A 14,602-nucleotide genomic window follows, 5' to 3' on the forward strand; every position below is an offset into this window, starting at 1 on the left:
AACCCACGAGGTCACGCGGAGAACGTACAAACTCCGTACAGACAGCACCCGTAGTCAGGATCGAACCTGGGCTCTGTGAGGCAGCAACTCTACCGCTGTGCCGCCCTCTGTCCTGCCCTACCAGCTATGCCACCCAAAGGAAATCTCACCCCCGTCAGGACTTGAACCCACTATCCCTGGCTTCAGAGGCCAGAGCCTTAACCATTAGGCCACTGGGGCTGCCTATTAATATTGCAGAAAGTAAACAATGAAATTACTCCAATCCATACACCCATTCCATTGTGTACATGTCCTGTCCTACATTGCATGAAGAATGTCATTGCACTATGCAGTAGATTTATGAAGCAGTGCCAGAAATGAGAGAAGGTTAGTTATGGATGGAGATTGACTTGACGGGACTTTTTCTATGTAACAGAAGGGAGGTTTAATTAAGGTGCAATACATCACACAGAGCCAAGGAAGAGGGGATGGAAAAGTCTTATATCACATCCTTGGGCAGCAACTAGGGACAAGGGTTTAGAGGGTCTGAAGAAGGATCTTGATCCAAAACGTCACGCACTCCTTCTCTCTAGTGTTGCAGCCTGTCCCACTGACTTACTCCAGCTTTTTGTGTCTATCTTGGGTTTAAAGATTGGTGGAGGGCTAAGAGTAGGTTATTTGACCCAGAGAGTGGCGGTATTGCAGAACTCAATGCCCAATACAGTGGCGGTGAAGCCAATGAGGTTGCTCATGCATAGAAACTACCTGAATATCAATGACCCAGAGGGCTACAGACCGCATTGGAAAACACGCGTGTTTTTCTCTCTCTCTCCCCCTTTCTCTCTCTCTCTCTCACCCCCTCCCCTTACTCTCTCCCTCCCCCTCCCTCTCCCTCCCCCTCCCTCTCTCCCCCTTCGCATGGGCACAGTGAGCAAATGACCAGGCTACACTGTGAGAAGGAACGGCAGATGCCGGTTTACACCATAGATAGACACAAAATGCTGGAGTAACACAGCAGAACAGGCAGCATCTCTGGATCGATGACGTTTTGGGTCAAGACCCTTCTTCAGACCCCGTCTGAAGGGTCTGCACCCGAAACGTCACCCACACCTTCTCTCCAGAGATGCTGCCTGACCTGATGTGTTACTCCGGCATTTTGTGTCTAAGACCAGGGGATGCTTCAGGTTAGTAAGACCATCAGACACAGGGTCAAAATTAGGCCATTCAGCATATCGAGTCTGCTCCGCAATTCTATCCCAATCCGATTCTCCTGCCTTCTCCCCAAAACCTTTGATGTCAATAGATGGACACATGGATGGAGTGTGAGTGGGGGAGGGGGGAGGGAGGGGGAGAGGAAGTGGAAAGGGGGGGGGGGGGGGAAGAGGGAGGGTGAGGGGTGAAGGGGGGGGGGAGTGGAAGGGGGGGGGGGGGGGGAAGTGGAAAGGGGGGGGGGGGGGGGAAGTGGAGGGGAAAGTGGGAAAGGGGGGGGGGAAGTGGAAGTGGAAAGGGGGGGGGGGGGAAGTGGAAAGGGGGGGGGGGGGGGAAGTGGAAAGGGGGGGGGGGGGGGGTGGAAAGGGGGGGGGGGGGAAGTGGGGGGGGGGGAAGTGGGAAAGGGGGAAGGGAAGTGGGGGGGGGATGGGGAAGTGGAAAGGGGGGGGAAGGGAAGTGGAAAGGGGGGGGAAGGGAAGTGGAAAGGGGGGGAAAGGGAAGTGGAAAGGGGGGGGGGGTGGAGGGGGGGGAAGGGAAGTGGAAAGGGGGGGGGGAAGTGGAAATGGGAAGTGGAAGGGGGGGGAAGGGGGGAAAGGGGGGGGAGGGAAGTGGAAAGGGGGGGGAAAGTGGGGGGGTGGAAAGGGGGAAGTGGGAAGGGGAAAAGGGGGGGGAAGGGAAGTGGAAAGGGGGGGGAAGGGAAGTGAGGGGGGGGGGGAAGTGGAAAGGGGGGGGGGGAAGTGGAAAGGGGGGGGGGGGAAGTGGAAAGGGGGGGGGGAAAGTGGAAAGGGGGGGGGGGGAGGGAAGTGGAAAGGGGGGGTGGGAAAGGGAAAGGGGGGGGGGGAAGTGGAAAGGGGGGGGGGGAAGGGGGGGGGAAGTGGAAAGGGGGGGGATGGGAAGTGGAAAGGGGGGGGAAGGGAAGTGGAAAGGGGGGGGGAAGGGAAGGAAAGGGGGGGGGAAGGGAAGTGGAAAGGGGGGGAAGGGGAGTGGAAAGGGGAAAGGGGGGGAAGGGAAGGGGAGGGGGGGAATGGAAGGGGAGTGGGGAAAGGGGATGGGAAATGGAAGGGGGGGAAGGGAAGTGGAAAGGGGGGGGGGAAAGTGGAAAGGGGTGGGGAAATAACTGCGTTCAAGGGCTAGCAGAGGAAGAGAGGGCCGAAGAGCCGCGTGTGGAATTGGGGCAACGTTTCAATGCAGAGTTTGCGGTGCACCGCCCCTGGAGACGGTGCAACCAACAAGACTCCTCCACCGGGGAAGACAAAGGCCGGGCTTGGCTTGTCTTGGCTTGTCTTGGCTCGGCAACGGTTTCATTTCCACCCGGGACTCACCTGCACCCTCCTTCTCCGGACTATGTCGGAGTCGTCCATCGCGACCTCAGGCAGCGGTCCTCCTCTGCATCTCAGGAAGACTCTCTCCTTGCAATCCTTCCCACCGCCAGGCAGTCGTCCACCAGCAACTTTTATCGCCTACAATCCCCGCCACATCCCTGCACCAAATGCAAAAATTGTAGATGTGTTTTTTTTTCCAGCGCTACTGAGCGGCAGCAGGCAGCGAAGAGAAAGCAGGAGTGGCAACGCAGGGGCGGGGAATCATCTGTTCTTTAAAGGCAGGGCAGGCATAGCCAAGCAAAACACAGCCACCCGGGTCAGCGTCCCAGCTCCAGAAGGTCCACCGCTCACCTGGTGTGTGAACATGGTTAAGATTCACATAGAAAGCTCCATTTCTGATCCTCTGCCGATCTCCTGGGCTGGTTGGCAACGCAGGGAGAAATCTGCCTTGATCTCATCTCATTGGAAGCCTCTATATACAAACACACACACTGTGTGAAATTAATATTGCTTTAAGAACAGCCCTTTGGATGCGCTGGCGACCGCTCTCCGAGTGTCCACACAAAACATGACTCAGGATTTTATGTTGGACTAGCTCTGAGCTCTATATACACACACACACACACACACACGGACAGACACAGGCAGGGAAATATATAACTCATCTGCCCGTCTGCCTCAGCAAGCCAATTGGAAAAAAGATCCCCCCTACCTTGACACCCTCTTAGGTCTTCATGCATTGGTCCCGAAGCCTGGATGTGCCGCCCCCTTTCACCACTCTCCCAGTTCAGAAAGCAATTCAATAACAATGATTAACCATTTCAATGCTGCAGGTTGCTTAAACATACAGTGCTTATGAAAGCCCTTGGAGAGATAGATAGATAGATAGATAGATAGATAGATAGATAGATAGATAGATAGATAGATAGATAGATAGATAGATAGATAGATAGATAGATAGATAGATAGATAATAGATAGATAGATAGATAGATAGATAGATAGATAGATAGATAGATAGATAGATAGATAGATAGATAGATAGATAGATAGATAGATAGATAGATAGATAGATAGATAATAGATAGATAACTAGATAGATAGATAGATAGATAGATAGATAGATAGATAGATAGATAGATAGATAGATAGATAGATAGATAGATAGATGCATCTTATGGAATGATGCTACACTCAACAATCATCTACCTCATTGGTGACCTCAGACTATCCTTGATCGGACTTCACTGGCTTCACATAGAAACATAGAAAATAGGTGCAGGAGTAGGCCATTCGGCCCTTCGAGCCTGCACCGCCATTCAATATGATCATGGCTGATCATCCAACACAGTATCCTGTTCCTGCCTTCTCTCCATACCCCCTGATCCCCTTAGCCACAAAGGCCACATCTAACTCCCTCTTAAATATAGCCAATGAACTGGCCTCAACCTTCACCTTGCACTAAACGTTATTCCCTTATCATGTCTCCATACACTGTGTTTGGCTCGATTGAACCGTTCTGTGGATAGACACAACATGCTGGAGTAACTCAGCGGGACAGGCAGCATCTCTGGAGAGAAGGAATGGGTGATGTTTCGGATCAAGACCCTTCTTCAGACTGATTGGCATGGACTCGGTGGGCTGAAGGGTCTGTATTCACACAATATCTCTAAACTAAACTAAACTGAGCTGCTGCCTCACAAGACAGTGACCTGGATTCAAACCTGACCTCCAGTGCTGTCTGTGTGGAGTTTGCGTGTACTCCCCGTGGCCGCGTGGGTTTCATTCAGGTGCTCCAGTTTCCTCCCACACAGGCAGTACCCGAGGTCAGAGTTGAAGCCAGGTCTCAGGGGCAGTGAGGCAGCAACTCCCCCAACTGTGTCACTGTGCTGCCTATACCAAACTTGACCGGTTCAGATACAAAGAAATACAGACACTGGTTAATACAGAAAAATATATAAAGTAATTCAGCAGGTCGGGCCGCATTGCTGGAGAACATGGATCGCTGACGTTTCAGGTCGAGGCCCTTCTTCAGACACGAAACCTCACCACGGTGGCACAGCGGTAGAGTTGCTGCCTTACAGCGAATGCAGCGCCGGGGACCCGGGTTCGAACCCGACTACGGGTGCATGTCTGTACGGAGTTTGTACATTCTCCCCGTGACCTGCGTGGGTTTTCTCCGAGATCTTTGGTTTCCTCCCACACCCCATAGACGTACAGGTTTGTAGGTTAATTGTCTTGGTAAATGTAAAAAATGTCCCTAGTGTGTGTAAGATAGTTTTAATGTGCAGACCCCCAGGGCAGAAGGGCCTGTTTCCGCACTGTATCTCTAAAAAAAAGATACAAAAAGTTGGAGTTACACAGTGGGCCAGGCAGCATCTCTGGAGAAAAGGAATAGGTGACGTTTCAGGTCAAGATCGTTTTATATCTATCTTCTGTTTAAACCAGCATCTGCAGTTCATCCCGACACACCTCACCTACCCATTTTCCTATAGTTATAGAGTGATACATTGTGGAAACAGGCCCTTCGGCCCAACACGCCCAGACTGGCCAACTTGTCCCAGCTGCACTAGTCCCACCTGCCTGCGTTCGGTCCATATCCCTCCAAACTTGTCCTATCCATGTACCTGCCTAACTGTTTCTTAAACGTTGGGATAGTCCCAGCCTCAACTACCTCCTCTGTTGCATACACCCACCACCCTTTGTGTGAAAACGGTACCCCTCAGATTCCTATTAAATCTTTTCCCCTTCAAGTTCTCTGCAGATGCTGCCAGGCCCGCTGAGTAAATCCAGCACTTTGTGCTTTTTTGATTAAAAAAGTTCGTCTGATTCCTCTCCTGTGAGACAACTAGGAATATTTCACCTTCTCAAAAGTACTGTATAAATGAAAAATAATTACTGAGGGGGTGGCTTCAGTGAAAGTGACACCTGTTGTCAATGTTCCTGCCACCCCATCTGTCAAGTGGAACACTGACTCGATACAAATCACAGCATTTTGTCAGGGAACATAAAGATTAACGTTGACATGTTTTTTCTTGAATGTTTTAGTTTGCGTGAATATTTTTAGTTAAACAGCAAACACCGATGACGTAACTGAGAGAACGAGCTGGAGGGAGTTACCGAGAAATGTTGGGTGAACTACTTAAATTAGCATCAGCGGGTGCAATTAATCCAGGATGCTTCAGTGATAGGTTGTGGGAAGTCAAGTCAAGTCAAGTCACATTTATTTCTATAGCACATTTAAAAACCAACTCTCGTTGGCCAAAGTGCTTTACATTGGTGGAGGTACTAATGTTATACAACTGTGGTTCATAGATTAAGTACATACATAATCTATGAACCAATGTTGTGTAACGTTAGTACCTTCACCAGGAAGGAACTGCAGATGCTGCTTTACACCGAAGGGCCAATTTCCACACTCTATGTCTAAACTGACCTAAAGTTGAACAGTCTGAAGCAAAGATCCTATAGCAAAGCTTTGCTATAGGATCTTTGGTCTGAAGAGCCCACTGATTGTGTATGACCCACTGAGTTACTCCAGCATTTTGTGTCGAAACTTTGGTGGCTCAGGAGAAGAGGGAATACTCAGTGATCACACGATCCCCACGAGGTAGCTCTGACCATGAATCACTGCAGAATTTTAAGGTGGGGTTACGGGCTGGAGTCACAGAGACAGGTAAGAGTTAAAACCATCAATTTAATTAGCAAACATCGGTCTCTGTAACGTGACAGCCACGCAGCTGATTTAATCAGAGAATGGACCCAGCTCGGGAATGCAAGTCAGTGCTGTGAAATAAAAATCAATATCTCTACATCATTTCCCAGCACATCGTTTCGTGCCAAGGAAACAGCATCCCTGCTAATGAAAAATGTCATTACCATTCCATTCATGCTGCTCTGCCGTCGGTCACTCGCTGAGACAGACGCTAACCCAGTCTTTATCTTGGGTGCAAAGGCTAGATTGAAGAGATTACTTCACAACTGAGCCCCATGGATGTCGTTTGCAGTATCCACGACCAACGCGCGTCTTCATTTTCCTTCTCCTGCACACACTGAGACTCACGGTGATCAAGCATGTGGGACTCGCGTTGTCCAGAGTGTCATGTGTTTGATTAGTGCATGCGTCAGTGGTTGTGTGGAGAAGGCAGGAGAAGGAGAGATAGATCAGCTATGATTGAATGGCAGAGTAGACTTGATGGGCCAAATGGCCTAGTTCTGCTCCTATCACTTGTGAACATGAGTCACCAAGAATCACAAGTGTTTAATTGTGATGGGTACCTAAGGGAGCAATGGAACACTTACTTGCAGTAGCACAACAGGTCTGTAAATGCAATACACATAGATCATATGAGGAAAGATTGAAAAGACTAGGCTTGTATTCACTGGAGTTTAGAAGGATGAGGGGTGATCTTATAGAAACATATAAAATTATAAAAGGACTGGACAAGCTAGACGCAGGAATACTGTTCCCAATGTTGGGTGAGTCCAGAACCAGGGGCCACACAGTCTTAGAATAAAGGGGAGGTCATTTAAGACTGAGGTGAGAAAAAACTTTTTCACCCAGAGAGTTGTGAATTTGTGGAATTCCCTGCCACAGAGGGCAGTGGAGGCCAAGTCACTGGATGGATTTAAGAGAGAGTTAGATAGAGCTCTAGGGGCTAGTGGAGTCAAGGGATGTGGGGAGAAGGCAGGCATGGGTTATTGATCGGGGATGATCAGCCATGATCACAATGAATGGCGGAGCTGGCTCGAAGGGCCGAATGGCCTCCTCCAGCACCTATTTTCTATGTTTCTATTATATCAGAGAATATATTATATTATATTATATTATATAATATACCAAGAGAAGTGCAATAAATAAAAATATATATATATGTGTGAAAAAAAGCCTGAAGTCCATGGTGTATGAAGACACTGTGGCACATAGGGATGAGTTTGTGGGTGTCTCGTAGTTGCTACGTGACATCCACGAACTCCTACGGACCTGCTACGGACATTCTCCGAGTTCGAATCAGGGGAAAACTCTGGAGAACTGTTGAATGACCTCGTACAGTGGGACAGGCCCTTAAGGAAGCAGGGAAGAGTGCCTTCAGACTCATTGTTCCTGTATTTATAATACTTTGATTTTCAGATAGAACAGTTGTGCGATGGAGCTTCGGCCAGGAGTAGCCAACAGTCCTTGTTGGCTGAACCATTGGGATGAGAGCAAGTGATGGAAACCAGGAACAGGGCAGGGTGGAAGCTAGGTTTAGTTTAGTGATACAGCATGAAAATAGGCCCTTCGGCCCAATGAGTCCATGTTGGCCACTAGTTGTATCCTACACACGAGAGACAATTTACAGAGACCAATAAGTCTTCAGATCCTCGCGGCTTTGGGATGTGGGAGAAAACGGGGGGGGGGGGGGGGGGGGGGGGGGGGGGGTGGGGGCAGGGGGGTGTACCTGGAGGAAACTCACGTGGTCACAGGGAGAGCATGCAAACTCCGTACAGGCAGCACCCGAGGTCAGGTTCGAACCCGGGTATCTGGCCTAGTGCCACCCCGAATTGTGAAAAAAAATTTCCCTCTGTTCAACTGTATAGAATTTTGTTTTCTCTAATATATACAGTATAACCCTTCCCCCTTCCTTTCTTAATGAGTAGTCTAGGGACAGAGACAGAAGCCTTGAAACATCTCATCAAACGTTTCCATAGCTGCAGCTGACTTGTAAATATAGCCACACTTGCGTTTTACATGCCTTGTACTGCAAAGTTGATGTCAATGTTTAATCAAATTTCAGCTCCAAGTATTTTCCACTTGCCCCCCCGATTAAGATAGAGATGATTGTATTGCTTGCAGTTCTCAATAATCAAAATGACAAGCATCTCTTCCAAGCAATCTGCCTCCCAAATGGCTGGTGTTGTGAAATTAGGCAGAATGCCAAGATTAAAGTGCTTCATGCATCATCTGCAGTAAACACAAGAAAGTGAAGGTGACTAATGATTACTGCACTCGTGGGGAGAGTCAGGGCAACTCACGGTTGAGTAATAGGCATGGGAGACAGATAGACCTTCTGAAGATGCCTTTGCTTATCTCTAGTGGAGAAGGAAGGACTATCTTCCTGGAGATTCAACCAACTGAAGGGGGCAAGATCAGAGAGTGAATCAGGAGATCTTGGGCTCCAAGTCGGCAGCGGTAGAGTTGCTGCCTTACAGCGGCAGAGACCCAGGTTCGATCCTGAGTGCTGGTACTGTCTGTATGGAGACTTACGTTCTCCCCATGACCTGCGTGAGTTTTCTCCAGGATCTCCAGTTTTCTGATTTACTCCAGACACAAAATGCTGGAGTAACTCAGCGGGACAGGCAGCATCTCTGGAGAGAAGGAATTGGTGATGTTTCGGGTCAAGATCCTTCCCCCGTTTCCATGCTGTAGGACTCTGGCTGTTTCACTTGTAGAGTGGTGCCACCAAGTGGCCACTACATTTAACTGCTTGACGTTGACATTGTACCCAATGCCAACTGAAAAAGTACATATGGAATGGATAAAGCTCTCTCCACTCTTGCTCCTCCAGGTAACAATGTCTTGACTGATCTAAGCACCTTCCTGCCAGATATCCTGATGCCTTTATGTTCCCTGTGTAGGAAGGAACTGTTCATCCTGGTTTTAGAAGTCTCAAGAAGGGTCTTGACCCAAAATGTCACCCATTCCTTCTCGCCAGTAATGCTACAACCAGCCAACATGTCCCAACTACACTAGTCCCACCTGCCTGCGCTAGGTCCATGTCCTTCCAAACCAGTTCTATCCATGTACCTGTCTAAATGTTCCTTAAACATTGGGATAGCCCCAGCCTCAACTACCTCATCTGGCTGCTTGTTCCATACACCCACCGCCCTTTGTGTGAAAAAAGGGTGGTGGATGGATGGCCTGTAAAACTAAATATGTGAAAAAAAATCAGTAGGTCAGGCAGCATCTATGAAAAGAGCAGGATTAAAGCACTCAATCACCATGCATCATAGTTTGGGAAAATGCACAAGGGGCTGTCCCACTTTCACAACCTAATTCACGACCTCTGCCGAGTTTGCCCTTGACTAATACTCGCAGCATGGTCGTCACGAGGTCATAGGTAGGTTGTAGCAGTCCATAATGTTAGTCGTGGGTACTCGTGGCATCAAGTAGGTCGGGGCGTTTTTTCTAGCCTGATGAAAAATGTCCACGAGTAAAAAAGGTCGTGAATTAGGTCGTGAAAGTGGGACTGGCCCTTTAATTGGAGCTGTCTGTTTAATTGTCGTAGGTAAGCAGGAGACTGCATGGAGCTGTCCCTGGTGCTGGAACAGACTGGTATATAACCATGGTGCTGAAACATCCTTTAGCCTTTACTTCAGAGCTGCTGCATGTAAATAGGCTCTTTAGCCCACCGTGCCTGCGACAACCAGCGGCCACCCCACACACTAACACTATCCTACACACTAGGGACACTACACAATTTAACCAAAACCAATTAACCTATTAACCTATATTTCTTTGTGGGGTGTGGGAGGAAACCGGAGCACCCGGAGAAAACTCACGCAGTCACAGTGAAAATGTACAAACTCCGTACAGAGAGCGCGTGTAGTTAGGATTGAACACAGGTCTCTGCCGCAGTGAGGCAGCAACTCTACCGCTGCGCCACAAACATACATTCAGAATCATAGAATCATCAGCTCACCCCATCTTTCTTTACTAATCCCATTTACCAGTGCCTTATCTGTAGACATCTCTGCCTCAGTGATTCACGCACTCGATTAGTTGCTTCTTAATGTTGTGAGAACTATCTCGCCATCATTTCATTGATTCCAAACTCCAAATTTGTTTCATCGATCTGCTCCTTACTCCTTTTTACTCTTTACCTTAAACTCATGCGTCTGGTTATACACAGCCCTGCTGTGGAGATTAGTCTATGGTATCAATTTTGTACCCTTTCACTCAAGGGAGAGTTAGATAGGGCTCTCAAAGATAGCGGAGACAGGGGATATGGGGAGAAGGCAGGAACGGCATACTGATTGGGGATGATCAGCCATGATCACATTGAATGGCGGTGCTGGCTCGAAGGGCCGAATGGCCTACACCTATTGTCTATTGTCTATTGTCAATGCTCCCCCCATTCTAAGTAAAGGAAACCCAGTTGATCCCATTTTGCTTCATGATAGAGGCAGTTCACCCAAGCCACAACTGGATGTGTCTCCTCTCCACTAACTCCAGAGCAACCAAACTCTGCACGTCCTGTACCTAATTAAACCTGAACATAATGTTCCAGATGTGGCCTCGCCAATGTTTCACAATGTTGTACATAACTGCCCTGTTCTTATATTCCATGCCTTGGCTAATGAAGGTTAGCATCCTGTATGTTTTCTTTTCCACCCTATTTAATTATACATATCTTCATGAATTATTGGAATTTACTTGAAGGTTTTTCTCTTCCTCGATATTCCTCAGGTCCTATCTTTATTTGACCTTCCAAAATGTATCGTGTTTTTGTACCTATCATAATTAAATTCCATCTGCCGTTGCTCTGCCCAATTCACGGGTTGAGCATCTTTCTACATCCTGAGGGGGCAACGTTTAAAGGAGATGTGCAGGAAAAGGTTCTGACTGTCTACCCTGTCTCTGCTACTTCTAATACTACTTCCACCAGCCACTACTTCTCATCTGTTGCATAGGGGGTCACTATAGGTCGGCACGGTGGCGCAATGGGTAGAGTTGCAGCCTTACAGCGCTTACAGTGCCAGGGACACTGGTTCGATCCTGACTAAGGGTGCTGTCTGTACGGAGTTTGTACGTTCTCCCCGTGATCCCGTGGATTTTCCCCGAGATCTTCGGTTTCCTCCCACACTCCAAAGCCGTACAGGTTTGTAGATTAATTGGTGTAAATGTAAAAATGTCTCGAGTGTGTGTGTGTGTGTAGGATAGTATTAAAGTGCGGGGATCGCTGGCCGAAGGGCGTGCTTCCACACTGTATCTCTAAACTAAACGACTTAGGAAAGACACGGAACTGCAGATGCTGGTTTACAAAAAAAAAGGACAAAAGTGCTGGTGCAACACTGATGGTCAGGCAGCATTTCTGGAGTATTGATCACACTGTCCCATGTGCCAATCCACCACAAAAGGGCAGAGCTATTGCTCTCTGCCAATGGAATTATAACGTTGGCACTGAGAACTGGGGGAATTTATTGAATGCTTCCTCTATCAATCTGAGCATCCTTAAGTCAACTGATCTAATGCGTAAAGGATGTAGAAGAGGAAGCAATTGATGTGAAATGTGCCATGAGGGCAGATACTCTGTAAATAAAGAAAGGAGGATGACAGGTCAGTTATGTTTGGTTTACTGATTTAGCACCGATATACTTTCATCTGCGTATGAATTGGATTTCCATCCATTCATAACTTGTTTAGTTTGGTTCAGAGATACAGCACAGACACAGGCCCTTCTGCCCACCGGGTCCGCATCGACCAGCGATCCCCACACATTAACACTATCCTACACACACCAGGGACAATTTTACACATGCACCAAGCCAATTAACCTACAAACCTGTACGCCTTTGGAGCGTGGGAGGAAACCAAAGATCTCGGAGTAAACCCACGCGGTCACGGGGAGAACGTACAAACTCCGTATAGACAGCACCCGTAGTCGGGATCGAACCCGGGTCTCCGATGCTGCAAGCGCTGTTAAGCCCCTGTCCAACTTATGAGACCTGAACGGCAACCTCTGGTGACCTTGCCCACCACCCAAGGTTTTCACGAGGTCACCGGAGGTTTTGGTCACTCTCCCTAATGGTCGAAACTGGTCTCCGTATGGTCGAGACTTCATCTCGGTTTCTGCTATTTTTTCATCATGATTAAAACCGGCCTCGACTAAAAATAGGTTGCCGTTATCATTATTTAGTCACAGGTCTAGTTGAAGCTGGTTTTCTTCATAGTCGAGGAAGGTTTTCAACATGTGTGGGAGGTGGTAGGAGGTGGTAGGAGGTTGCAAGGTCACCAGAGGTTGCTGTTTAAGTCTCCTAAGTGGGACAGGGGCTTAAGGCAGCGACTCTACCTCTGCGCCACTGTACCACCTTGTTCTGTGAAATCGCACTTTCTCATCTTGCAGAGGCCAATGAATCTACAAAGATCTGCATGTCTTTGGGATGTGAGAGGAAACCAGAGCACCCGGAGGAAACGCACGTGGTCACAGGGAGAACGTGCAAACACCATGCAGACAAAATCCAAGGTCATAATGGAAGCGGGGTCTTTGGCTCGGTGAGGCAGCCCGAATGAGTGATAGAATGACGCAGTGGCACAGTGGTACAGCAGGTGGAGCTGCTGTCTCACTACCACAGAGACCCAGGTTCGATCCTGACCTCGGGTTAGAGATTAGAGGTAAGCTTTTAGGAGAAACCGGTTAGGATGGGGTTGTTTCTCTGGTGGCCGAGGAGCGATTTAACGAGTTTATCTGAAATTACTGGACAGAGGGCGAACAAAATACTTAATTCTTGACAATAATGGGGACCCTTAGAATTAAGGAAATTAGTGGAAGGATTCGGGGAGATGGTCAAGGAAAAATGTTTCCAGTGATGAGTGAGTGTTCATAAGCATCAGTGTTCATAAGTTCATAAGCTATAGAAGTAGAATTAGGCCATTCCATTGTGAATCTGGAACTCACTGCTCGAGAGGCTGATGGAGGCAACATTTTAAACACTTCCCATGTTTAAAATGACTCAGACAGCCCTAGCCTTAGGACTAAGTGTTGAGAGATGGAGTTAGCCTAAAGTCTGCTTACGTCTAGCATGGGCTTGATGGGCTGAGCGGCCTTCTTTTGCTTTGTGTCTTTCTCTGCTTCAATGACAGAAAGAGTTGTCTTGAGATTGCATGACTCTAACTTTATGTCAACCAGACCTACATTCTTCCCACCATAATACACATAGAAATTGCCAAAAAGGTCACACAGCATCTGTGTAGAAACATATCCAACATGTTTCTGCTGTTAAAACATAGAAACATAGAAAATAGGTGCAGGAGTAGGCCATTCGGCCCTTCGAGCCTGCACCGCCATTCAATATGATCATGGCTGATCATCCAACTCAGTATCCTGTACCTGCCTTCTCTCCATACCCCCTAATCCCTTTAGCCACAAGGGCCACATTCAACTCCCTCTTAAATATAGCCAGTGAACTGGCCTCAACTACCTTCTGTGGCAGAGAATTCCACAAATTCACCACTCTCTGTGTGAAAAATGTTTTCCTCATCTCGGTCCTAAAAGATTTCCCCCTTATCCATAAACTGTGACTGCTTGTTCTGGACTTCCCCAACATCAGGAACAATCTTCCTGCACCTAGTCTGTCCAACCCCTTAAGAATTTTGTAAGTTTCTATAAGATCCCCCCTCAATCTTCTAAATTCTAGCGAGTACAAGCCGAGTCTATCCAGTCTTTCTTCATATGAAAGTCCTGACATCCCAGGAATCAGTCTGGTGAACCTTCTGTGTACTCCCTCTATGGCAAGAATGTCCTTCCTCAGATTAGGAGACCAATCTGGTCGAATCTGTTATGTCCAGATTCTGCAAGGTTTATTGCAATTCAATTCTATTTTTCCCATTTCCAGTTCTGTTTGGACCAATAAAGAATAACTATGCGATGAAGGTTTTGAAGGAAGGGCCGATTATTTAACGCCTTCCCTGAGTCTTTCTAGGTTCAGTTCTAGGTTAAGTCCAGGAGTATCAGCAACCAATACATTGCATTATCATAACTAGCACAGCAGAGGGCAGTAGTGATCCACCAGGTGTGAGCCCCACCAGCATCCCAATCTAGATCATCACCTTCTGGACCAAAGACATCTCGGCCCCTCTCTGTGTCTGCACTGCACAAGATGACATTTCCTTGCCTGAGTTCAAATAAAGCAGAGCATTGTTTGGATATTGCACTACAGGGCTTATAAACTCCTTACAAAAATAAAGTCCTGGTCTTCTTAAGTTGTTCATCATCAGATACCCACATCTCCCTGGGCCATGCTCTCATTTCACTCCTGCTTTCAGGAAGAAGAGTCAGTCAAGTCAAGTCAGATTTATTTATCACATACACAATAATGCAGTGAAATGAACTT

At 47.8% G+C, this 14,602-nt stretch overlaps 1 protein-coding gene across 2 annotated transcripts in view; it reads right to left on the minus strand.

The window, feature by feature from the left end:
* LOC129714328 (microtubule-associated serine/threonine-protein kinase 1-like) overlaps positions 1-5,984 on the minus strand; it is a 96,464-nt gene extending 90,480 nt beyond the window's left edge. Inside the window, exons 1-2 of one of the 2 annotated variants that reach the window (XM_055663868.1) lie at positions 2,862-5,984; positions 2,511-2,668 (exon numbers count right to left, since the gene is read on the minus strand). In XM_055663868.1, the coding sequence (XP_055519843.1) occupies positions 2,511-2,549 (39 nt within the window). In that variant the 5' untranslated portion in view covers positions 2,550-2,668; positions 2,862-5,984. Of the gene's footprint in view, positions 1-2,510 lie in introns of both variants that reach the window. The other variant, XM_055663867.1, reaches the window with a different exon arrangement.
* Positions 5,985-14,602: the final 8,618 nt, after the last annotated feature.

Source organism: Leucoraja erinacea, chromosome 39 (genome assembly GCF_028641065.1).
Source record: "Leucoraja erinacea ecotype New England chromosome 39, Leri_hhj_1, whole genome shotgun sequence".
NCBI lineage: Eukaryota > Metazoa > Chordata > Chondrichthyes > Rajiformes > Rajidae > Leucoraja > Leucoraja erinaceus.